Genomic DNA, 26,855 nt, shown 5'->3' with positions numbered 1-26,855 from the left:
GTTTCTACAGTACAATTGAACAGTTTCTACAGTACAATTGAACAGTTTCTACAGTACAATAGAACAGTTTATAAAGTAGAATAGAACAATTTTTAAAGTAGAATAGAACAAGAAGAATAGTAAGGTTCTAGTCAGAAAGAAGAGAACAAAAAATGTTTGCTAGTTTACACATTATTAATAGAACATCTGAAATTTTATTCTTTTTTAGAAGAGAATAAAATCACACTACTGTAAGTAATACTTGGATAATTGAAAAATATTTATTTTATTTTAGTTGTATTTTCTTAGAATCAATTTAGAAATCAATTTCCACAGGAACAGGTTCTCTTCTTCTTCCTTCCCGCCACAGTGCTACTTGCTCTTCCTCATTCACATTCCTGTATAGTACTGCAGTTTAGACTGATTCCAGAGAATCTTATTTTAGACTGATTCCAGAGAATTGTATTTTAGACTAATTCCAGAGAAATGTATTTTAGACTGATTCCAGAGATTTGTATTTTAGACTGATTCCAGGAAATGTATTTTTGACAGATTTCAGAGAATTGTATTTTAAACTGATTCCAAACAGTTTTAATTTAGACTGATTTTGTGTTTTAGATTCATTTTATAAAATCTATTTCAGGTAATTGTATTTTAGACTGATTTCAGTTCAGAGAAATGTATTTCAAAATGATTCCAAAGTATCTGGTTTTGGACTGATTGCAGAGCATTTGTGTGTCAAAAATAATTTTTTTTAATTGAGTAAATTAATTTTTATTCAATCTTTAGTTTTAAATTGTAGGGTCTTCCGCTATACATGGGAATTGTTGACAACTTAAAGATTGTCTTTTTTAAGAATTAACATTTTAACATCCAATTTTAAACTCAAAAACAAAACAAAAAACAGCAAAAATAGCTTTTCTGAGGGGGGAGAGGTTATTCAGCAAATCCTGCTTTTTGGAGACCATTTTGGTGGGGTCATGGCAGCCATGCACCCCCTCCCTCTTAAGATACAACTCTTATACTAGCTCAAAAATCATTTAAATTGTTGATCTCAAAGTTGTCACTCAATTTCCATGTTTATTGGGACACCCTGTATAAAGTGAAACAAAGAAAACCAACTCACCAGAATGAAAGAGATTTTAGAGACTTTAGTTCTGTACAATTATGTACAAACCATTCTGCTGTGCGAACTGATAGAGTTTTACACCAGATTTCAATAGCCTAGAACATCATGATATAAATCTTCTAATAATACTAGTTTAGGATATCGTTTTCATTAATTTAATTTATCATATTTCAAAATCATACTCTCTATAACGTTTTTGAAAATATTTAATTCTGACAAAAGAAATTAACAAGAAAGAATTATCAGAATAATTTAATAGGAAGTTGCATCCTTATTTATTTTTATGAGTATGTACAGCCATAATTTACTTCAGCTGTATTGTAAAGAACAAGAAAACCCAAAAATATGTAGTTTTAAAGATTTTAAAGATCAATTTTAAATTTTTGGTGAAGTCAAATATTAATAACAAAATTCATTCTTATGCTAATTTAAAAAACTAGTCTTCGCTAATCTTCCATTTCAATTATAAACATTTTCTCTTTGTATACATTGTAAAACAAAACAAGAAAAAACAAAAAAGTTTGCGAATTTTATAAAACAATATTCGTGGATTTTCAAAATTTAATGAAAATCAAAACTTGTTGAAGGCAAATGTTTGAAATTGTGATCATCACTATAAGCCTTCCCTGAGGACATGGGAAGTCCCACACAAAATTTGGGCCGTTTTGACGTTTATTGGATACAAACTGACAGACAGCCAGACAAGCAAAGTATATATTAAAGAAGGTAAGATGACAAATCTTGAACAATTACAAGTTTTATTAGAAAAGTTAAAAGATAAAGGAAATTTAAGAATACGTACCTGCACTTTAGAAAAACTATTTTTTTCAAATATTTTCAGGAAAAGTGAATCTGTCAGATTTGGAGCAGCTTCATCGCTTCTAAAAAGTATATAATTTCTAAACATTAATTCATTAATGAAATAAATTAATTTTAAAAAATGATTTTTTAAAAATTTTACCTCAGTGAAAACTTAAGTGTTAACTTCACTAAAGAATACAAACCAAATCAAAAAGATTGAATAATTAAAAAAAAAATTTTCCGTTTCTTGGAAATCAAAACTTTCTCAAATACAGTCACCCCACTAAGCTTTAAATTTTTGACCCAAGCTTGCGTAATTCTACCGAATTCCTTAATCAAACTTTGATGCAAGTTGGTGAAGAAGTTCGTGAATTATAATCGGACACACAAACAGACAGACAATCACAGATTACTACTTTATATATGTATAAATAGATAAGTAGATAGCATGCCAAGCAGCATCTATATATAAATTTGGCTTGTCTTGTTGTTTGTCTGTCTGTCTGTCTGTTTGTTTCCAATAAAAGTCAAAACGGCTGAACCGATCAGGCCCAATTTTTTGTGGGACATCTAAGGACCCCAGGGAAGGTTTATGAATGATCAAAATTTCAAATATTTGTCTCCATCAAAATTCGATCTTCATTAAATTTTTGAAAATTTTGAAAATCCACGAAATTTTTTGTGAAAATCCGCAAATTATTTTTGTTTTGTTTTACGATGTACACAAAGAGAACATGTTCACAATTAATTTAGAAGATGGGCGCGAAGCGCCCTCTAAGGCTAGTTTAGAATATATGTCGATAGGGAGAGATGGCTAAACTACATATATCAATAGGGAGAGATAGTTAAACTAAATATATCAATAGGGAGAGATGGCTGAACTAAATATATTGATAGAAGAGATGGCTGAACTACATATATCAATAGGGAGAGATGGCTGAACTAAATATCGATAGAAGAGATGGCTGAACTAAATATAGCCTTGTTCAGCTAATCTTAAAACTACATAATAAAGCTCTTCGCTCCTTAGTATATATTTGTATATTTATTTGTTAGCCATAGTTAGCCTAATGGTTTGACCAAATTAGCTAAATCATTTCTTTCAAAATTTGAATTTTTTTACAAGCAACTCTGGGATCACCAGTTCGTCTTTGGTTTGTTATCCATGCCTAGATTTGGTGCAAAAGGTAGAAGAATAAGCAGGCTTCCCATACTCAGATTCTTTAAATGTAAGTGTTCTAATCTATATTCATATCAGCATTAATCACAGTATTCACTTAATTTTAGATCATTGAGGAACTGATTATTTAAAAATAAAAAACTGCAATGTCTTTAATTTCCATGTCTAAGCAGGTTATACACATTAATTTGAATAAATTTTGGTGAATAGATTTTAAAGAAGTATCAACAGGACAGCTAATTTAATAATTTGAGAAATCTGAAGTTACATCTAGTTTCCATTTTAAAGTAAATGAAATTGTGAATTCATCTTTAAAAACAATATTTTGGCATACAAGCACCATAAGACATCAATTTGATAGGAAAATAGTGCTTCTCTGTTTACATTTAATCTCTACAACAACCAGAAACTTCAGTTCCCTTTCAGCAAAAACACTTGAAAGTGTTTAGATTGGATGCAGTTAAAGTCTCAAATATCTTCTAAATGAACGCTTCTGAAACTTTTCAGTTTAATTTTGTGGGAAATTCACTTGCCTTTGGTTCCTGTATTCTTTCCATAGAGAATAGAATATATATTAGAGGGTATGAATTTTGTCAGTCCCTTTCAGCCTGAAAGGGAGTTCAAAGTGTACAAATCATGTAAATGTTCACAAATTATATGCAGTAGAATACATTAATACAGTATGTTCACTAGACTATTCATTTCAATTTCGAATTTTTTAAAGCTGTTAAATAAACTTTATAATGAATTAGGTGAATAAAAAACATCATTTGATTTATAGTTATAACGGAAAATCATCGTTTGTAAAGTGAAATGATCATTGGTCAATTATGAAACCAGCCTATTTCATAATTTGGTTTTCTTTTAACATTAATTTTAGATTTTCTATAAAATGATATTCCAGGGCCCAAAAGGTTATATAGCATAAATATGTGAAGTACACCTGCAGTATGGAAACAGTAAATGGCCGTTTTACACTTTTTTCTAGTAAATTCCTCTCTAATATATATTCTATTCTCTTAGATTCTTTCGCTTTGCATGTCCAGCATACTTCGGAAGCATAAGTCATGTATTGCCAATATTATCAAGTATTGCCAATATTATCAAGTATTGCCAATATTATCATGTATTGCCAATATTATCAAGAATTTAATGAGACTATTATTGAGATCTTCAACCTAATGACAGTTATAAGTGTACGAATTATAGTTTTTAGAAGTAAAAAAGAATCTGATTAAATACTAATGATTAGATCTGAAAATTTAATTTGATTGAAAACTGATGAATCTATTTCATACTCCAGGATTATTTGAACATCCACGGTCTACCATAATTTATTGCTAAGATCTCATATTGACAAGAACCCTCCCCCTCAGCTTTTTAGACCCTATTAACGGTCAAGACTGTTTTCTTTCCGCAAGAATAACATGTTCAATGTTGGAGAAACTATTTATTGAAATCATCCTACTCAAGCATAGATTTTAGACAACCCCCTGAACCCCCTGAAAGAGGGTTCAATTTAGACAACAGAGGTGTATATATAGGATAGTTAGATACATTAATTTTTTCAATATAATTTTTTCTGGATTCCTAATTCAATGGAATGCACAATATTTTATTGATTTAGATTTTAAACTATCTTATCCCAATATCGTTGCAACATGATGGTGTAACCTTTTATATTTTAAACTTCGACCATTTACCCAATGAAAATTTATTGTTAAAAATATCAAAGGTTTACAATATCTCGTTGCATTGCAAAGATTCAGAATTAGAAATATCGAGTTTAAATTCCTGAAAATTGCAATGTGAAATATTTGATAAAGAGCGCCTTGAATTTGCTTGAATGCTGTTATGCCTGGAGAGGTTTCCATATTTGTTCATCACATTCAGCATGGTCATCTGGAGAGTGTTCAGTCGATCCTGTAGACTTGACACCTGAACATCAAACACTGTCCAGTAAAATAAATTATTTCCTATTATTTTGAAACAATTTTTTGAAAAGGTACAGCGTTTAGAGTTGGTAAAATGTCTTTTCCTATCTTTTGTTATGTAGTTTCAATCTCATTTTATTTCTAACTGTGAAAACCACTTTATGTCAAGGGTTACCCACAAAGTATTAGACTTTTATGACAACCTAAAATTGTAGAGAACCATTAAAGTTAGTTAAAAGACTAAATGAATTTTGCACAGTAATTATCTTTGAAGTCTTATCCTGTGTAGGTATTCCCGTGAATATTAAGAAGTTGCAAAATGTAAACTTAATCTTAATGTTTATAAATTCTAATATTGTTCATATCTGTATCTTTTATTCATCTTGTGTTAAACATTTCTTATTCTTATTCTTCAACATTTTTTCAAAGTTAAAGGGACTGTGAACGCATCAACTATACCCGTTAAACCTTTATATTAATAAGAAAAAGAATAATATTATCGTTTTGAAACAAGTTTAATTTTAACAATTTATCCTTCGCCTACTGCATAATTCCACAAATCTGCATGTACAGGATGACAATAATTAAAGGAATTGAGTTTTAGCCACAAATTCAAATTTTCTAATCCCTATATCTTTGCAACCCGATGGTGTAAACCATTGATATTTCAAACTACGACCATTTGATCAAACATTGTTCATGGTTTGAAATATCTAAGAACTACGACATTGGGTCGCAAAGATATAGGGGTTAGAAAATCAGAGTTTGTGGCAAAAACTCAATTCCTTTATCAATGTTTAGAAGAAAAAATTAATATCACATTTTTTCTTGGTCATATGAAGGTTTAAATAATACCCTTGTGAGTCTGATATTGTTTACACATGAAATTAAGCCAACAATCCCTTTAATATTTTTCAGGAGTAATAAAGTTTCAGTAGAAAGTGTATAGGAAAATTTTGGCTCGAACAATCTAATTTTAAATTCATGTGTAATATTTGATATTTATGTGAATAAATTTAATGACTAAAAACTTAGAATAAAGTTTTAAACTTGTCTTTTTGTAGAAAATTTGAAATTTTTGTTTTAAAACAAGTCTCGCTAAAATACATACTTTACAGTTTTGGATGGATCCGGAACAATAAAGAAGTTAGCCAGGACGATAAAGTGATTAAGAGGGGATATAAAATAAAAATTATAAATATTTCCAAACAAACAGAGTAAGAAGAATTTGAAATTATTGCCTGGTTTTGAAGAGTAAGAATATTTTGATCTCCGAGGGCTTCTGAAAGCCCAGCATTACTATTTGCGTCAGTACTGTCTATCTCTAAATATTATTTATAAATAAAACGATTATTTATTCATTTATCAAAGTTTGAGATATAAAAGTTGCACAGATATAAGAATTTGAAAATTAGAGTTTGTGGCAAGTGTTTATGGTTGCTTTAGCAAGATTCAAATCTGGATAAAACTCTGTTATCCCAAAATTCTCAAATTAAATTTTATGTTTCAATGGAATCTTGATTTAGTAAATTTACCGCTAGAAAATAAATTTCTATAAGAGGTTACGGTAAAAGATGTTGGAATAAGGAGGGAAAAAATATTTGCTTCACTAAGCAGCCCGACTACCACAATTATTTTTAACTTCTGTTGCTGTTTGTTTGTCTGTTTGTCTGTGAGTTTGGGGATTTAAGTAAAAAAATGAAATACTAGGTTAAAACTAAAAATATTTTGAACTACTTTTTATGCGCATTTAAAGCTTTGTTCATGAGATTCCATGGGGGGTCAAGAGGACTACTACCCCCCCCTGAACACGCTGCTTAAAAAATAAAGCGAATCACCCCAAATACTTAGCTTACCTAGAATAAGGCTTTGTAAAGCAGTGCAGTATTTTCTAATATTTAAAGCAGTTCCTGACTGGAAGTTTGTACAGTTCTTCAACTCAAGTTTAACTAAAAAACACATGCATGTATCATGGAATAGGATATGAGATTAATATAACCATTATTTGCATTAAATATTTGCTAGTTTAAAAAAAAAACTTTTTATGAAACTTTCCACACTTTTAAACTGTATTCGGTTTAAGTTTGCTTTTATTAAACTTTGCAGAATTTTTATCATTAAAAAAGTAAAAAAGGAGTCAAAAACTATTTTTAAACACTTTTGTCTTTTTTGCATAATTTTTCCCTGGTCAAAGTTTATACAAATGTTTCGAATAAACAATTTTTAAAACACTTTTATTCCTTACACTAGATGCCAAATTGGGACTCTGAGATAAAATATATGCCAAAAAAAATATCATAAACGATAACCAACACTAGCCATAGCTATAGGTTGAAAAATCGCCTAACATATTTCACATTATTTAAAGAAAAACTTTACTTTTAAACGATTATTTGTTTGCATGACAAAATAATGTCTAGAAGGGCTCAGTTTCATTTGCCATGATTACCAGTTCGAGACAGCAACAACTACACCTATATGTAGCCAATGCCTCGTCTACAGAAGTGAAATATTGGAAATGTTCGATTAAAATGTGCTCAGCTGGAATTCGAACCCGAATTTCTTCCTCAAACCTATGAGAGGATTGCTAATATTGTCCTACAGTATAATACTCTTCCCATAGTACCTAAACCTGATAGCTCAATGAACTGTCTCTGCATTATATTTGTAATTTGTAATTAATTAAAAATTATACATATATGTTTGTTAATTATAACCAAATTTAATTTTTATTATGGCAGGTGTAATTATAGCAAGTGTAATTCTGGCAAGTGTAACCATTATGGCAAGTGTAATTTATGGCAAGTGTTACTTATGGCAAATGTATTATGGCAAATGTAATTATGGCAAAAGTATTTATGGCAAAAGTATTATGGCAAATGAAACTGAGCCTCTGGTACATAANCCCCCCCCCCCACCGTTTTATTTCCATTTTCCATTATTATTACCTAGTTTTTGTCCAAAGGCCATAAGAGGAAGATCAAAGTTGTCCACAGAAGAAACTCTGATTTTCAAACCAACAAATAAGATACAAGAAAACCAACAAATAAGATACAAGAAAAAAATCACCCATTTAGTTCGTGAATTATCTAAATATGACAATTGGGTTTACAGCTCCCAGTTTAGTCATGAAAGAATTTTTTCTTTTAAGATTTACAAGAAAATGAATTTCTTTTCAATAATATTAAAAAAAAGCAATAATTAATCCTCTCACAAAAACATGAATACAAATTTGTTGCTTCCAGTTAAACACTCCTGTATATTGAGAGATGACTAATTTCCCTGAAAAAAAAAACATTCTGATAAGTTTTGATGGTTAAACTTTTTAAAAGTTTTATTTTTACAAAGGATTTTCCTCAAACTTTATCCAAGACCTGAAGGATTTTTAATGTTTTCGTCATTTTTCAAACTTTCTTGAAAACATGGTAAAGCAGTTCTTAATATATTCTTCCTGCGGGGTCTGGCCAAAACAGATGATGGAGATTTATCGAAAAACAAATCTAATAAGATGAAAAAAAAACTATTTTTTGCAAGTTATAGATTTAAAATTCAAAATGTCCAACCAAATTTCGAAAATACTAGGATTAAAAGTTTTCAAGATTTATTCATTCCTTAAAATTCACCACTTATTGTTTAATTCCTTCTTTTTTCTTTTCTTTTTTAAATTAGTTTGTGTTTTCGTTATGTATTATTTATTTGCTAATTTCAAAATATAAAATGTACGTATGTAAAACACTTTGAAGCACCGGCTATCTTAACAATCATTTATTTATAAATTTAAAAAGAGGAAATATCCCCTCAAATGATAAAAATTTTCAAGGTAGATTCACGCCTTCATTTTCGGAGCTATTTTCATGAGATTTTGCATGGAGGTCAGATTATGATTAACTCTGGGAACGTTTTTTCAAAATGCATTTTTATCTTTTTTTTTGAAAAATATAGGTTTTCCTAATGTCCAGCACAAATTGTACCGATATTATGGTGGGTAATGTCTTCCTTGATTTTTTTGAAGAAATATTTTTTTATTTATTTTTTCCCTATTTTTTCCCCGCCATTTTTTCCTTGGAAATTGAATTTGAGTTCCTGTGTTCATTTTTGCAGGTTTTCTGTTTAAACTTTAGATCCAGATCCATAATTGTGATTAACTTTATGGACTGAAGAGGGGCCTATTCTCCTTTAAAGTGTATTTAATTTCAGCTGAACTATATGTATTTATCTTGTATTAAGTTTAATAAAGAGGTTTAAAGAAAATAGTAACGTTGGAAAAAGACACCACATTCAAGAGTCTTAAAAAGGGGTTTAACAAAAATGTTTCAAAATCAAACATCGATTCACAATGGTGCAATTATAAATATTTATCAAAATCAAGATTGAATATCTCCAACCCAACAAAAGTTTAAAGGGACTAAAATCGTAATTTCAAGTGACCCTCCACGCAAAGAGGACAATGCCCGATTTACAACAGTACCCTTTACACCTTTGTGTGGTTTAAGTACAGAGATATATGTGTGTAAACGCATCAAAACCCGCTTGTGTTCAGCTGCAAATTCTTGTGTACGCTAAGTTAATCGTTCAGTTTGCACACAGCGCAGTACTGTGTACGCAGCTTAATAAAAGGCAAGCTGGCATTGAAAAGTTTATATACATATATTTCTGCACTTGACGAACACACAAAGGTGTTCATGGTACCGTTGTGAATCTGGCAATGCCCTCTTGCATGGGGGGTCACTTAAAATTTTGCATACAGTCCCCTTAACCTATACAACATTTATTCTTCTGTGTAAATAAAGACCAATTACCTGAATCTACTAAGTGGGAAGAAAGTTTCAGGCCAAGTCATGCAGAGATGCATTTGTTCAATTTTTGGACAAAGGACTTGGACAACCTCTAAAAATGTATTTGTTAATTCTTAGACAATGAACTTGGACAATCTCTAAAAATGTATCTGTTAATTCTTGGACAAAGAACTTGGACAATCTCTAAAAATGTATCTGTTAATTCTTGGACAACGAACTTGGACAATCTCTAAAAATGTGTTTGTTAATTCTTGGACAAAGGACTTGGACAATCTCTAAAAATGCATGTGTTAATTCTTGGACAAAGAACTTGGACAAACTCTAAAAATGTATTTGTTAATTTTTGGACAAAGGACTTGGACAACCGTCAAAAAAGTAATATTAGAACTGAATTTTGAACAATTTTACAATTTAAAAGATGGGAATACAATTTTCTTAAAACAATTGGTCAATTACACGGTTCCTTCATTTATTCTTAATTTCAAATATTATCATTACTGCTTGTTACCAAGGTACTCTGGACTGCACTGTGCGGGGCCTCGACCGTTGTAGCCCGTCAGTTTCAGGTTTAAATGTCTAGAAAATATGTCATTTTCAGGTTTAAATGTCTAGAAAATGTCAGTACCAGTTCAGGTTTAAATATCTACAAAATGTGTCAGTTTCAGGTTTAAATGTCTAGAATATGTCAGTAACAGTTCAGGTTTAAATGTCAAGAAAATGTCATTACCAGTTCAGGTTTAAATGTCTTGAAAATGTCAGTACCAGTTCAGGTTTAAATGTTTAGAAAATGTCAATTTCAGGTTTAAATGTTCAAAAATCAGTTTCAGGTATCGAAAATTTTTAAGACACATCATTTTCAAACTTAAATGTCTGAAAATGTATTTTACAGGATGTCTGATTTTCAAAAGGATAGACTAAGGAATTGAGTCTTTTCCACAAACTCAGTTGTTCTAATCCCTATATCTTTGCAACCTGATGGTTTAAGTCTTAAATATTCCAAACTTTGATTATTTGATCTAACAAAGTATCTAAGGTCTACGACGTTGGATTACAAAGATCTATGGATTAGAAAATCAGAGCTTGTGACAAAGACTTACTTCCTTTAAATCATGAATGCATTAAAAAATCATGAAATCATAAATATTAATTTTAAGGTTAGTATTCAGTTCCTTATCAATTTCCTTGTTTTTAATAAATTGTCATGCATTGCAAGAACATTTGTTTTAAAGGAAAACTGTAAATTTATTCATGAATTTCAACTACAGCTGGGTATGGGACTTAACAAGGGGGTTACGGGTACTAAGACCTACCCCCCCCCCCTTAAAAAGAGGGGGGAGGTAACTTTCCATTTAATAATAATATTAGCTACGACATTTGGATAATCATATAGGTCCAGACATTTCTTTCAATTCTTAAACATTCTATTTCAGATGTACTGTAACCAGCATGGGCGCAGTAGCTCGGAGTATGGATAGTTTCATTGATGTAACCCCTTCAGTTCTGATACGGACCCTGCAGAGCTAAGCTCGGATTGTAAGTTGTTCTGTCCTGTGCTCATTAGCTAATTGTATATAGCTATAGTTCGGATGAAACGTATGTTGGTTTCTGTCCGTTGGAAATAAAGCCACGCCAGAATAACTTTAATTCCTTTAATAACCTTAATCCCTTTAATAACCTTAATCCCTTTAATAACCTTAATCCCTTTAAGAACTTTAATTACTTTCATAACTTTAATCCCTTTAATAACTTCAATAACTGTAATCCCATTAATAACTGTTATCCCTGTAATAAATGAAATCCCTTAATAACTGTAATTCCTTTAATAACTGTAATCCCTGTAAAAAATGTAATCCATTTAATAGCTGTAATCCCTTCAATAACTTTTATCCCTGTAATAAATGTAATCCCTTTAATAACTGTAATTCCTTTAATAACTGTAATCCATTTAATAGCTTTAATTTCTTAACTATGATCCCTTTAATAACTGTTATCCCTGTAATAACTTTAATGCCTTTAATAACTGTAATTCCTTTAATAACTGTTATCCCTGTAATAAATGTAATCCCTTTAATAAATGTAATCTCTTTAATAAATGTAATCCCTTTAATAGCTGTAATCCTTTAACTATGATCCCTTTAATGAGTTTACTCTCTTCAATAGCTTACTCTGATTGCATCCCTGTTTTATTCATAAGCCAGAGTGCTTCATGCAGATGATTATGCTCCAGGATTCTGGTTCATTTTATTCATTTTGTTCATTTTATTTCAAAACTTAACATTTTCAAACTATTTTATCGAGCAGAAAGTTTCATAGTTTGAAATATAGAAGGTTTACGAATTGAGTTTTAGCCACAAATTAAATGTTCTAATCCCTAAATCTTTGCAATCCGATGGTGTAAACCTTTGATTTTTCAAACTACGACTATTTGATATAACGGAATTCATAGTTTGAAATATCTAAGATCTACGACATCGGGTCGCAAAGATATAGGGGTTAGAAAATCCGAGTTTTTTGGCAAAAACTCAATTCCTTTCTTGCATAAAACTCACTGGGTCCACTTCGTCCACTAAACATGCACTGGGTTCACAAGACGGGCTGGGTCCACTAAACACTGTGTTCACAAGAGGGGCTGGGTCGAATAAATTTGTATGAATTTAAAAAAAGGTACTGCATAATGCATACATGATACACGATGTGTTAGTTTAAGATGAAAAATAGAAATCACCAATGAATCATTACCTCTATCCAGGTTGGACTAGTTTTGTCTTTGATATTGCCCTTCAAGTTAGGAAAGAACCGAAAAAAGTATTGAATTTTCAATTTTTCAAGGTCTGCTTAATTTTTCAAAAGTTGACCATTCATTTTTATGGTTAAGGTGTTGGAAAGATTCAATAAGTTTAAAAAGTGGGTCGGAGAAATGCTAAAAAAATATTTGCTAAAATATTATCTTGCAAAACATGTTAATATTTCAATTTCTCAAGGACTTTTCAAATATGTAAGACTAATAGCTCAATTTTAAATATCTTTCTTGTAAATAAATTGAGTCTTGGCCCCAAACTCTGATTTCCTAATCCTTAACTTTGCGACCCAATGGCGACTTGATTAAAGTTAGAAATATCAAAGGTTAGAACCGTCAGGTTGCAAAGATATAGGGTTTAGAAAATTCGAGCTTCGTGGCAAAGACTTAATTCCTGTGCATTCTAGTGCACAACGCTTTTTAGTACTAGGCTTTTAGAGCGCTTCCCGTCCATCTTCTATTATATAAAAAAATCGTGGATCATTCACAAACCTTCCCTGGGGTCATGTGAGGTCCCACCAACAGTTTAGCCGTTTTGGCGTTTATTGGTCACACACAAACCAACTAACAAACATACAAGCAAAGTATATTTATATAGATAGTTAGAGAAAAAAGATAGGGTTTGTAAAAGTAAATAAATAAAGCGGTAAATTTATTTCTCTTGAATGGAAAATGATTAAATTTCCTGAGATTACTTAGATGTATGAGGAGAAGGGTCAGAGTGTGCAGGGACAGCTTTTCAATATCAGTCAGATCAATTACCTATTCGAGGATAGATCAATTACCCAATCAATCAGATCAATTACCTAATCAAGGATAGATCAATTACATAATCATTCAGATCAATTACATAGCCAGTCAGATCAATTGCCTCATCAATCAGATTAATTACCTAATCAATCAGATCACTTACCTTATCAATCAGATCAATTACCTAATCAATCAGATCAATTACCTAATCAATCAGATCAATTACATAATCAAGGATAGATCAATTAAAAAATCAGTTAGATCAATTACCTAGCCAGTCAGATTAATTACCTAATAAATCAGATAAACTACCTAATCAATCAGATCAATTACATAATCAAGGATAGATCAATTACATAATCAGTCAGATCAATTACATAGCCAATCATATCAATTGCCTCATCAATCAGATTAATAACCTAATCAATCAGATCAATTACCTAATCAATCAGATCAATTACATAATCAATCAGATCAATCAGATCAATTACCTAATCAATCAGATCAATTACCTTATCAATCAGTGCAATTACCTAAACAATCATATCAATTTAATGTAAAGCAAGAAAATATTGTAAAAATCAGTTTTTTGTATTTTTTCTTATAATTTACGGGTGCCAACTGCCAAGTTCTGGAGGGAATTATAAAAAAATGTAATCCCTATATCTTTGCAACCATCTTTAAATGAGATCTTTGCAACCATCTTTAAATGAGATCTTTGCAACCATCTTTATATGAGATCTTTGCAACCATCTTTTTATGAGCCTTTGATAATATTTTTAGTATGACTTCACTTTAAAGAAAACAAAGATCTATGACATTAGGTTGCAACGATATAAGGACTAGAAAACTAGAGTTTAATTACCCTGAGCTGAAGGCATCCAGGTCTCCTGTTTCTAGAAAGATCTTGAGCCGTTTCATTTAATCCGATCAGATATCTGACTCCTAGATCCGTTATAGGAGCTGGACCCCGCACCCTAAATATTCATTTAATCCGATCAGATATCTGACTCCTAGATCCGTTATAGGAGCTGGACCACGCACCCTAAATAATCATTTAATCTGATCAGATATCTGACTCCTAGATCCGTTATGGAGCTCTTGACCCCGCACCCTAAATATTTATTCAATCCGATTAGATATCTGATTCCTAGATCCGTTATAAGAACTGGACCCCGCACCCTAAATATTCATTTAATCCGATCAGATATCTGATTCCTAGATCCGTTAAAGATATAAGATATTATAAGATAAATATTAAATTATAAGATATTGTTTGTGTTTTAGGAAATGAATAGAAATTGAAATACCACAAGTGTGGTTCTGTTAAAAATGAAATATTTCCTACAAACGATATGTATTATACGCCTGTCAAATAAATTGAAATCTTCTTGTTCAAAAGTTCCGTTCCGTCGTTCCGTCATCGTTCGTGAACGAACCATTTTGTTCGTTTTTTAAATCTTTCTAAACCCAACTGATTTCGTTCGTTCTTAAAATTATTTTATATTTCGTAAAAAAACTATTGTTTATCAAAAGTTTGTTGGAAAAAAACTATGCTTAGCAAAAATAAAAAATCGTTTTTTCAAATTTCTTTTTTGAAAGTTCAATAAAAAACATAATTTTTTCAAGATCATTTGAACGATTTTAAATTGTTCGTGTTTTTTCGTTAAAAAAACGTTAGTTTTAATTTGTTCATTCGTTGTTCGTTTGTTTTCTGAACGTCCCCATCATCGTTCTATAAAAACTTCGTTCATTCTCCAAAATTTGACTCGTGTTTTAATATTTTTGACAGGATTTACCAATAAAGATGGGGATTCAGTGACGAATACTAAATATCGTCTTTGTTAATAATTAGCGCTGTATTACATAATTTCAATGGGCATGATAACGTGACAGCTGCATAGAATATATTTCATTGAATTAAAACGTTGCTTACAGGGTTACCAACAAAGGATGAAACTTCAGGGACGACTTACGGAATTTATACTGCATGTTTTCTCATATTCATGATTCTCTGCAACTTCAAACTTCTTTCTTTTTTTGCCAAATCATTGAATACGCCATTGTAAGATCCCCAATATAGGCAAAAGACTTAATTTAAACTTGGTACCGTCATATTTGAAGATTTTCAATTCGTCCTCACAGTCTCATGCTTAGTGGTTAACTCTGTATGATGAGTCTGTAATATATCTGTAGTTTATGTAAGATGAAGAGTAAAAAGGAACAACTTTACTTCGTTTCTTTACAGCAATAGCATTACCATAATATACCAACAGTCATTTTCTAAGACGAATTCAACATCGTCACTTTATTCCCGCTTTTATTGGGACGAACTTAAGTGCTCATCTATTAGGACACCCTGAAAAAGTGTACATCTATTGGAACACCCTGAAAAAGTGTACATCTATTGCAACACCCTGAATAAGTGAATATCTTTTGGGACACCCTGAACAAGTATACAACTATTGGGACACCCTGAACAAGTCATGTACATCTATTGGGACACCCTGAAAAACTGTACATCTATTGGGACACCCTCAAAAACTGTACATCTATTGGGACACCCTGAAAAACTGTACATCTATTGGGACACCCTGAAAAACTGTACATCTATTGGGACACCCTGAAAAACTGTACATCTATTGGGACACCCTCAAAAACTGTACATCTATTGGGACACCCTGAAAAACTGTACATCTATTGGGACACCTTGAAAAACTCTACATCTATTGGGACACCCTGAAAAACTGTTCATCTATTGGGACACCCTGCACAAGGTGCAACTATTGGGACACCCTGAACAAGTCATGTACATCTATTGGGACACCCTGAACAAGGTACATCTATTGAACAAGTGTACATCTATCAATGAAATCTAAAACTCTTTGAAATCTACTTTATGGTTGTCAAAAACATTATGAACATATTTTAATATTTTAAAATATTGTCTAAAATTGCACAGATGCTAAATTATTTTCAATATTTTAAACTTATTCAAATTTTTAACTTATAAGAAAGAAAATATTTTATGTTATTTTTTGACAAGCTGAGAGGCCCGGCATTGCTCGTGGAAAAAAATTTTTGAAAACAAAAATTTTGAAAAAATAATTTCTAATTTTTTGCCTCTAAAACCTACCGACCACCCATGAGTGTCCACAAAAAAATTCAGCCCAATTGGTCAAGCCATTTGGCCTCCTATACGCAACATATATATGCATGTCTTGTTTTATTATTATATACAGTTTTAAATAAAAAAGAAAATGCATTATTTTTCCATATTTCTAATTCAGTAAAGACAATATTTTATCATAAATATGTAAAGATGAAAACTTAATTTTCAACATTGTTTAATATAGTAAAGATGCTTCATTATTTTTCAATATTTCTAATATTAGAACGAAAATGTTTTATTACACATAAAATGTCTCAATAGTGTATCATACGAAAAAATTATAATTTTCAATTTAGTTTGAAATGATTAGTTTTTCATATTTCAAATTTAAGAAAGATGAAGAAAGATAATTTTTTATTTCTAATATTGTTAAATTTGGAAATGTAATATTTCATAATACAGAAAAAAACTATTTTTATAATTTTTAACAATGCTTGAACTAGAAAATAAAATTTGATTTTTGGATTTTATCTCACAATTAGAAATATAATATTTTATTTTATTTCATCCTGATATTCTAATCCCTATATCTTTGTAACCTGATGTCTAAGACCTTTCATATTTTTAACTATGAATTCTATATACCTGATCAAATAGTCAAAGTATGAAATATCAAATGTCACTTCATTGAGAAGCCACAATTAAAAATAATTAATTTTCAATAATCAAAGAGAAAACAATATTAACATCTTTACTACAGGGAGTCCCAATAAACATAAGAATTCAGTCACGAATTGGATATCGTCTTTTCAAATAATTCTTAGATTTAGTATAGTGATACCTACTGAGGATACTGAAAAAGATGTAATCTGTAAGAATTTCGTCGCAATGTTCACATTTTGTTTGTTTATGTTTTGACTGCATAAGGGTGTACGTGTACTTAGTAAAACAAGAAATTTCACTGTTCATCTTGCTGATACATTATAGACACATCTTTATAGCCATTTACCCTTTTCATAGATTAAACTCTAGAAGATATAATAATATTATGGCTTTTAAAATTAGGTATTACAATGCTAATTCATAACAAAGACGATATCGAACTCGTCACTGAATTCCCATGTTTTTTGGGAACCCTGCAGATATATCTGAAATATGGTTTTGTACCTGAATTCCTTGAGATTGCTGCATGTATTCCCGACTGCCCGGCAGATATTATTATTGACTAGGGTTCCGAGGTTCAAGCTGGTCAACTCAGGAAGCTCTCTTTAATACACTAGCGTGGGAATTCAGCTATGACAGGAATTATTCATCATCCCACTGTGCAATCGCCTGAAATAAACTGTAAACCCCTAACCAAGTCACATCCTGACACAAACCTTCTTTAAAGATTTAAATTTTCATCAACAATTTGTTTCAGCACCAATTCAACTTATTATTATCATTATTCAACATTTATAAACTATCAACTTCTGAGGGTTTTTTTGGTGTACATTTATATTGTTATAAAAAATAAATATTGTTAATTGAATCTAACCTCAATAAAGTTTATAAGAGGAATTATCATTCTTCAAAGGAATTGAGTATTTGGAACAAAATCAAATATTTAAACCTCAATATCTTCAGAACCCGATGTTGTAAACCTTTAATAGTTCAAACTCAGCTTATTTGATCTAACAGAATTCATATTTTAAAATATCTAAGGTCGGGAACATTTGGTTTCAAAGATATCGTGATTAGAAAATCAGAGTATGTGGCAAAGACTCAATTCCTTTTGCTAAAAAATAAAATAAAATTTCAATACTGACGCTACGAGTATGAATGAAGTATAGTAAAATAATTTGATTGAGTGGAAAAGACTTAATTCCTTTACCTGTGTTTGAAATCATTATAATCAGGAGGAGTTGAGTGCTCATCCAGTCCACTTAGATTCAAGTGCTCCAGGTACTTACATCTTAATATCAATATATTAGATTCAAGTACTCCAGGTGCTTACATCTTAACATCAATACATTAGATTCAAGTACTCCAGGTACTTACATCTTAATATCAATATATTAGATTCATTTGCTCCAGGTACTTACATCTTATATCAATATATTAGATTCAAGTACTCCAGGTACTTACATCTTAATATCAATATATTAGATTCAAGTACTACAGGTACTTACATGTTAACATCAATACATTAGATTCAAGTACTCCAGGTACTTACATCTTAATATCAATACATTAGATTCAAGTACTTCATGTACTTACATCTTAATATCAATACATTAGATTCAAGTACTCCAGGTACTTACATGTTAACATCAATACATCAGATTCAAGTACTCCAGGTTAGAGATGTCAACGTTTTGATTTTTCTAGATTTTAGCTTTCGTTACGATAGTGTTCATCAAAAGTATTAACGTTTGAAATGTTACGTTGCACATTATGAAATTTTATGGCATAGAGTAACGTTACGTTATGAATTCTCTGCACTTGAATACCTTATACAACGTTAAGCTTTAGTAAATGTTAGTGAAAAACAGTAAGCTCCGTTACGCTTTTGAATTTCCCGTTTTAAAAAACTTTCCCAACGTTGCGTTAAAGCTGATGTATTATAACTACAATTTTTTAACGTTCCACTTTCATGCAAGGTAAATATTTTCAGAGACCTAACGTTACATTTTCACTTGGCTTAAGATCTAGAAGATAACAAACGTTTTGCTTTCGTAAAACGTCAATTGGGGCATAGTTCTATACGTAACAATGCATTTCAGTGCAAAGAATATTTTTTGTTAACGTTACGTTTTATCTTAACTTTTCCAATAAAAACTCTTTTAATTACGTTTAGAAATTTTACTAAAATGCAACTTTTCTTACGTTACGATTTATCGAAACGTTATTGTGAAAACTTTTTTGTTACACTTTTTTACAACTGACAATCAAAACTGTTTATTCGTTTCGTTTCTAAGAATGATTTGAAAAAAAAATTCTATACGTTGCGTTGTATTAAAATGTTCAAGCCTTAATGTTTCTTTCGTTACACTTTATTAAAATAAAATTGTTTTTAAATGAAAGCATTGCAAGATTTTTTTTCGTGATAATTACATTTTTTTACTCACCCTGCATGTTGCTGTTGTATTTTTAACCTTTTTAGAGAATGTGTAGAAGAATATGCATTATGCAATATAAAGATGTTATAAAATTATTATTTTTAACGATTTTTAAAATTTGTGAATGAAAGTTTTTACCATTAGACTTTTGTACTTACATCTTAATATCAATACATTAGATTCAAGTACTCCAGGTACTTACATCTTAACATCAATACATTAGATTCAAGTACTCCAGGCACTTACATCTTAATTTCAATACATTAGATATAAGTTCTCCAGCCACTTACATGTTAACATCAATACATTAGATTCAAGTACTTCAGGTACTTGCATCTTAACATCAATACATTAGATTCAAGTACTTCAGGTACTTACATCTTAATATCAATAATTAGATTCAAGTACTCCAGGTACTTGCATATTAACATCAATACATTAGATTCAAGTACTCCAGGTACTTACATCTTAACATCAATACATTAGATTCAAGTACTTCAGGTACTTACATCTTGAAACCAATACATTAGATTCAAGTACTCCAGGTACTTACATCTTAACATCAATACATTAGATTCAAGTACTCCAGGCACTTACATCTTAATTTCAATACATTAGATATAAGTTCTCCAGCCACTTACATGTTAACATCAATACATTAGATTCAAGTACTTCAGGTACTTACATCTTAATATTAATACATTAGATTTAAGTTCTCCAGGTACTTACACCTTAACATCAATACATTAGATTCAAGTACTCCAGGTACTTACATCTTAATATCAATACAGGGGAAATTTGTAACAAATCTAACACTTGCACATACTTGACCCAAGTTATTTTTTTCCAGCATCTGTAAATCCAAGCCGAAATCTCAACCATATATTTAATAAAAATAAGTAATATTATAAATTGAAACAAGAAATGTTAACTTTAAAATAATAACAAGAAGTGTGAATTAGTTATTCCTTATTTTGAGACAATTACTTGAATTAATGACCAATGTTCATTTTCCATCATGATTTGATTTGATTATGTAAAATATAAACAAAATAAAAAATACATATACATACTCTTTTATTACTTTGGGTCAAGCGTCATCATAAACAAGATTTATTTAGCTTTGATGAAGTTGGCTGGGTCGAATTTTAAAGCTACTATTGCTAGTTAAAAAGACATTACAAAAAATCCGCTATAATTTGCTGTACAAGTTTTTACCAGGCGAAGACTGACGAGATACGAGAAAAAGTCAAAAATGTATTTACTGTTTATCTGACATAACCCGAGAGAAGGTTAATGGCGGATCGAAACTGAAAATATTTTCACCGAAAAAAAGGGTCAAATATAATGTTTGTTTGGAAATTCATCAATGTTAACAACGCAATCCGCAAAATTTTAGTTTTATAATGTACGAAGAATAAAGAGTGATCGGGATCATGACAGGTTTATGCCAGAATTATTGGTTTATGACAGGTCAAAATTAAAGAAATCTTAGAAAATGTGTTGGATGCATAAAAGTAACATTAAAATCTAAATTATTAAAGAAAGAGTGGCGCGAAGCCCCCAGAATGCCTACAGTATATTATCTACCTGTAAAGACAATCAATAATACTCTTGTGAGTATTTGGTAAAGGATAACTTCTTTCATCTCTTCTTGGAACTTTTAACTAAAAACACAAATTATTTTCTTCACATTTCAAAGACTGTAATTGCGTAATTTCCATTATGCATGTCTGATTCATAATGGCACCCTTTAATCAATCGTCTGATATATTTCTATATACTAAAAAGTTTGAATGAATCTATCTGCATGAGTACAATTTGATCTATTTAGTTTTACAACCTATATAGATGGTTAACTAAAATGTTTCTCAAACGAACAGCTGTTTTTAATTAGGCAATGAAGGCTGCAACAGTATGATTCCTGAATTATATTTTATTACACGTTTAATGCACTTTTAAGCAGTAGATACTACCTGCTTAAATCCTGGATGAATAAGAACCCATATATCCATCGGAGACGCTTTCCGCCTACAAAAAAGTTTATTAATATTATTTTAATTGTCCCAAATTTCCAATCTTTTTTTCAGGCACACTTGCATTTACGTTTGCAATCTTGTAATTGTATTGAAATTATCTTTGTTTAAATAAAATTAATCTTATTTACTGACGTCATCTTGAAGGACGCCATTTTGAAAAGACGCCATCTTGAATTTATTACCTGTTGTCCCCGGAATAGGAAAGAACTCGTTCGAGGATTTCCGACACAAGGTTTGGGCAGAGATCAGACACATACTCGTGGATTATCTCAGCTCTATTCTAAACAAACAGCAGAATTATATGAAATAAATTTATTTTCATAAAGTGATGCTCAGACCGTGGAACGAGCAGAGGACATTTAATCAAATTGATGAGTTTTTGACATTTTATATTTGATTGGAAACCAAAAAGTTTGTAAGAGCTTGAAAATCAACTTATTAAGTCAAATGGGATTGTTTCATTTTCATTTCAAGTTCATAATATGAGTTTTTACAGTCGTCCTCCTATTCCATAGTTTTATGGGTACCACTGTATGTGTAAATATATGGGGCAGTCATAGAAAGAAAATTCCCTTGTGGCAAAAATTATCTTTAGTTTTCACTCACAGGGATTCTAAGGTTCTCGCTCACAAATCTATGGGAAGTTTGCCAATTAAGTTTTAAATCCTAAAGCTAAAAAAAGTACAAAAGTATAAGTAAGTAAAATGTACATATACAAAAGTATAAGTGAGTACATAGTTTTAAATTGAAAGGACTCAACGTCCCACCAGTCAATTGAGAGCATGCACATTCTGACTGGTGCTATGGAGAGTGGCTAATAGAGCTTCTTAGGACTGTCAGATTATGTCTTCTTGAGATTTTACTGATGCTACTCAGCCAGGGGCGGATTAGACAGGGGGCCTGGGCCCAGGCCCCCCCCCCGAGCTCCTGAACGAGGGGGCTGGTGAGGCCTCCCCTTTCTAAGGAAATTCATGATATGAAATAAAAGAATCAAGGGGATGAAAGATACAACGAAAATAGAATTAAATAAATGACCTGAAATACAAGTTAAAATTGATCCCCATCATTAGAACTCAGTTCCTTTGAGTTTGTGGCAAAGACTTGATTCCTTTTGCACGAATATAAAGGGGGTGAAAGTGTTTTCCCTTAGAGGTGAGATAGTATAAGCGAGATGAAATTAAAGGCGGTGTTGCGACTCGGTATTGTCGACCCAATCTTGAACATTCATCCCACTTTTTAAACCCAGTCTGGATCTATTTACACTAGCTTGGGAGTACAGCTCTGCCACTTAGAACAGTGATAACCAGAAAACTCTGAAATAGCGTTATAACGTTATTAAGTCCAATGAGTATGAGACATAATTTCACTAAATTAGTGATTTAATAAGCGTTTATAGAAACCTTTTGCTTTGTATCAACATGAAATATACTTAAGCATTGCTATAATATCGTATTTCTATTTAATTGTGTTCTGGGTATCATTGTATGTTGAAATGCTATACGTTACAATGTTGGGCATTTGATTTCGTTCGTTTTATAAAACTTTTAAGGTTAGAAAAGATTCCACAAAATTCTGTGAGGGTTTACAAATTTAAAAATGTTGTCTGCTAAACATTTGCCTTTCTTATGCTACGGTGTTAGGCGATTATATCAATATAATGAAGATGACTTTCGATTTCAATTATGATTTATATTAGGCTTTTAAACAGCATGGATACTCAAAACATGGAAGCTGGCAATTAAAAAAACTTCTCTTTGATTACTTGTAAACTTGTAATTAAAAATAGCTTGACAACAATTAAAATAAAAAGTCGTCTTCATTATATTGATATAAACGCCTACCACAGTATATGAAACTTTAACCCTTAGAAAAAAAATATTTGCATGATTTGCTGGATAATTATTTATTCCGCTCATGCAAATATGTATCTTCTAGCAGGGGTTAATTTTACATATTGCAAGAAAAGCAGATGTTGTAAAACTTCTTAAAATTTTGTCGAACATTTTTTAAGTCTTAGAACAGTTAAAAGTCTTCAAATGTTCCAAATTTTTAAAAAGGAAGTCGCGTGACAATAAAACCTGTTGTTCTGGAGTAAGGCTGATTAAATTTCTGCAGCCTGGATCTTTAACTCTAAAGAAAACATTTTTAAAAGTTTAGAATTGATTTCATAATAAAGTAAAATTATGATTTATCAAACCTATCCGTAGATTTTCTAATCATCTCCTCAATGGTTAAACAGGCTAGAGCCTGCAGACTCATTACACTTCCACCTAAATAACGGACATTACCAGGACAAAAACAAATTATAACTGGTGATTGGCATTAAAGACAAGATTAAGGTTGAATTTTATTTTTAAAAAGTCCAACATTTTTGTTTAACCTATTGGTTGCTGGTTTTCTCTCCAACCAAACCCAACCGCAAGGTTGTCTACAGCCAGGTAGAAACCTGATGTCGTCATCTAACAAAATCGACGAAATTTGAAAAATAAAGACGCCATTTTGTTTAAATAAATTAGTTTTAAAAATTTATGTAAACAGCAATATTTTTCTTTATTTTACCAAAAAAAAAGAATTTAATCAAAAGGATTTAGCTTTTAGATGAAGTTATTTTTTTATCTTTGAAGTTTAAATTGAATGTCAAGTGTTCATTTTCTAACTGCAACTTCACATTTCACTCTACGTATGCAGTTCCTAAATGCAACTGCAGAAATTGTGCAGAAAAGCTCAGCAACCTTGGCCATGAAAGCATGAAAATATGCAGAAAAATTGTAAAAAGTAACAAGTGATTTGCTGGGAAAATTTATTTGCGTTCTGCGTACAATGATTTTGCAGTACACAATGGACGTAACAGTAATTATAAAATATCATTTTGTGCGTCAGAACTTCTTTTAACAACAGGTGCAAAATTTAAATGGCTAAATATATTTTTTTATGTAGAACTTTAAAAAAAATCAAAATTGGATAGGAAAAATGTTGGGCCCATTAAAGGAGTTTTTGGACCAATTACTCTGATTTTCTGAACACTATATCTATGAATTATATAAAATCAAATATTTAAATTTGAAATATCAAACTACCAGGATGCAAAGATTTAGGGGTTAAATTAGTAAAATTCCTTTGCAGCGAAAACTAAGATTATAAGATCAGATTTTGGTAGGGTAAGGGGGGGTGTCCTTGTAAATGTATTTATATTCAATGTTTTTAAAAAATTCACCTTTAACCATTATTTTTGCAGAAAAGAGTGTTAACAATATTTTTCTGAAACAAAAAATAAAAGTTTTAAAAACTAGCAAATGTAATTTTTAGACCCCTTCAGTTAAAAAGAAGGGCATAGAAGGGCATAGAAGATATCGTCGTTATGGTTGCTTAAAAATTGTACAATTCTGACATTATCCTCCATTGTTTTGTAGCAATACTAACGAGGGTCACTTTTTAAGAGAAACCATGCAAAGATATTTTCTTAATCACAAAAAACGTAATTTATTTCGTTATCGATATTTCAAATTTTGAAAAAATAGTCTTTTTAGTTCTAATGTAAACACACAAATGACATTTATCTGTTTAACCACAGAGTAATTAATTAATAGGGAGGTCGGTTGTGTACATCTGAAGTAAGCTTTAGCTCTTCGTTTTATTACTGTTTAACTGACAATTGTAAATATACGTGATAAATTTCAAATAGTAGAAACACATGCTATTATTAGTTCTATATTTTAAATCACAAATGTTACAAGAAATAAAATAAAGCATTAAGAATACGTAGATTCAAGGGAGTTAATTTGAATAATAACGTTTCGTTTACAACAATTTGTTGAAGACAAACAATTGGTTTAAAATCAACTGAAATATAAAAAAATGTTTCATGAATTAATCCAGCAATTTTACGCACATATGTCGCTCCCGAAAATTGGGCTCGCAAGTGAAGGCTTGCTAACGTAACTACTCTAAAACCCGTATGGGAATGAATTTTTAACTTATACACTGAAAACATGTTCTATGTCTTTGGAAATTAAAATCTTTCATGTTTTCATTAATAACTCGTAAAGTTGAAGAGTTAAAAGAAACAAAAATGTTTTGAATTTATCATAATATGCACTTTAGTTTTGAAAAATGCAAAGGGTTACTTACTAAGGATCATAATATAAAGACGACCTGAAAATCGTCAAATATGAAAATACGAATAAAATCACTGCCTTAAAATCATTATAGTTCTAGGGAATCATTAATAAAAGGAAACAGACAATACAATTATTTCATACAGTCGTCTCTGAGGTCTCATCCTTTGTGGGTAACCCACGCAAATCCCTTTGGAAAAAGTAAATTCAACCATGAAGCAAAAAGTCTGACCGCGTCAACCTTGTTGCACCAGAGTCCTGTCCATAGAGCTAGGCACAGTATAACAGTACAAACTGGGACCGCAAAGCTTGACCCGGCTCGGACATTCAAATGTACTACGGGCACGGCTCTGCCCGTGAACCATGTATCAGTGGTACGACTTTTTGACATTTCACACACAAATATGAGAAATACATTTTTCCGGTTAATTACTAGAAATCATATTGAAGACATATAAGAATTTAATCATACGCGAAATTTGTTTTACTTAGGCGTGAGAAACAGTGTGTTTCTTTGATTCCAGGAACTCAGTACATTTTATATATTTTAGCACAGCAGCGAGAGTTTCAACAGTAACTACAATAATGATGTAACAGAAACTAATAAATGTCATAAATATGCAGTTTTCGTCTGCGATGAATTATTAATAAAAGATGCCAAATATGACTCACGAAAACTGCCTGACTTACTGCCTGACAGCTTGATAACATTAGAATACATATTCTCAGCCTAGACTAGAACTTAAAACTTGGAACTGGGCCAAAAATTGTTGTGAACAGGAGTTCATAAAAGTAAATATAGAAATTTAAAAGATTATTTTTAATAACAATTTGGCTGTGTCATTAATTTTCATTGTAAATGCTACTTCATAGATTTACTGCAGATAAAGTTGCTGGAAGTTCAAAATGTTAGAAATGCAGTTCCTAGAAACTGAAATTATAAATCATAGATTTTAATATAAAGCATCTGCTTAATATTTCACTAAAAGTATTTTAATATATTTTAAAAAGAAAGTATTTCTAAAAATACAGAGCGTTAAAATTTTTTATAGAATTATCAAAAACTCTTGAAAAATGCAACAAGAACAAATCTTTTAAAATAGATTTTAAAGGAATCAAAAA

At 30.8% G+C, this 26,855-nt stretch overlaps 2 protein-coding genes across 2 annotated transcripts; both read right to left on the bottom strand.

Annotated features, from left to right (window-relative positions):
* Positions 1-246: 246 nt before the first annotated feature.
* Positions 247-17,746, bottom strand: LOC111711133 (uncharacterized). The gene is made up of 13 exons (XM_023485391.1): positions 17,646-17,746; positions 10,328-10,395; positions 9,823-9,910; positions 8,279-8,305; positions 7,972-8,027; positions 6,880-6,972; positions 6,265-6,347; positions 4,948-5,027; positions 3,079-3,152; positions 2,070-2,097; positions 1,911-1,989; positions 1,106-1,203; positions 247-377 (listed from the first exon to the last, which is right to left on the bottom strand). The coding sequence occupies exons 3-13, from the start codon at positions 9,873-9,875 to the stop codon at positions 296-298; spliced, it is 753 nt and encodes a 250-aa protein (XP_023341159.1). The 5' UTR covers positions 9,876-9,910; positions 10,328-10,395; positions 17,646-17,746; the 3' UTR covers positions 247-295.
* A 601-nt stretch (positions 17,747-18,347) lies between these two features.
* On the bottom strand, positions 18,348-24,165 carry LOC111711132 (uncharacterized). The gene is made up of 7 exons (XM_023485390.1): positions 23,999-24,165; positions 23,816-23,888; positions 23,697-23,748; positions 21,801-21,898; positions 21,556-21,610; positions 21,170-21,246; positions 18,348-18,432 (listed from the first exon to the last, which is right to left on the bottom strand). Exons 1-7 carry the CDS (start codon positions 24,075-24,077, stop codon positions 18,348-18,350), a joined length of 519 nt encoding a protein of 172 aa, XP_023341158.1. The 5' UTR covers positions 24,078-24,165.
* Positions 24,166-26,855: the final 2,690 nt, after the last annotated feature.

Source organism: Eurytemora carolleeae, unplaced genomic scaffold (genome assembly GCF_000591075.1).
Source record: "Eurytemora carolleeae unplaced genomic scaffold, Eaff_2.0 scaffold983, whole genome shotgun sequence".
Taxonomy (NCBI): Eukaryota; Metazoa; Arthropoda; class Copepoda; order Calanoida; family Temoridae; genus Eurytemora; species Eurytemora carolleeae.
This window is presented reverse-complemented; position numbering and strand designations above follow the sequence as displayed.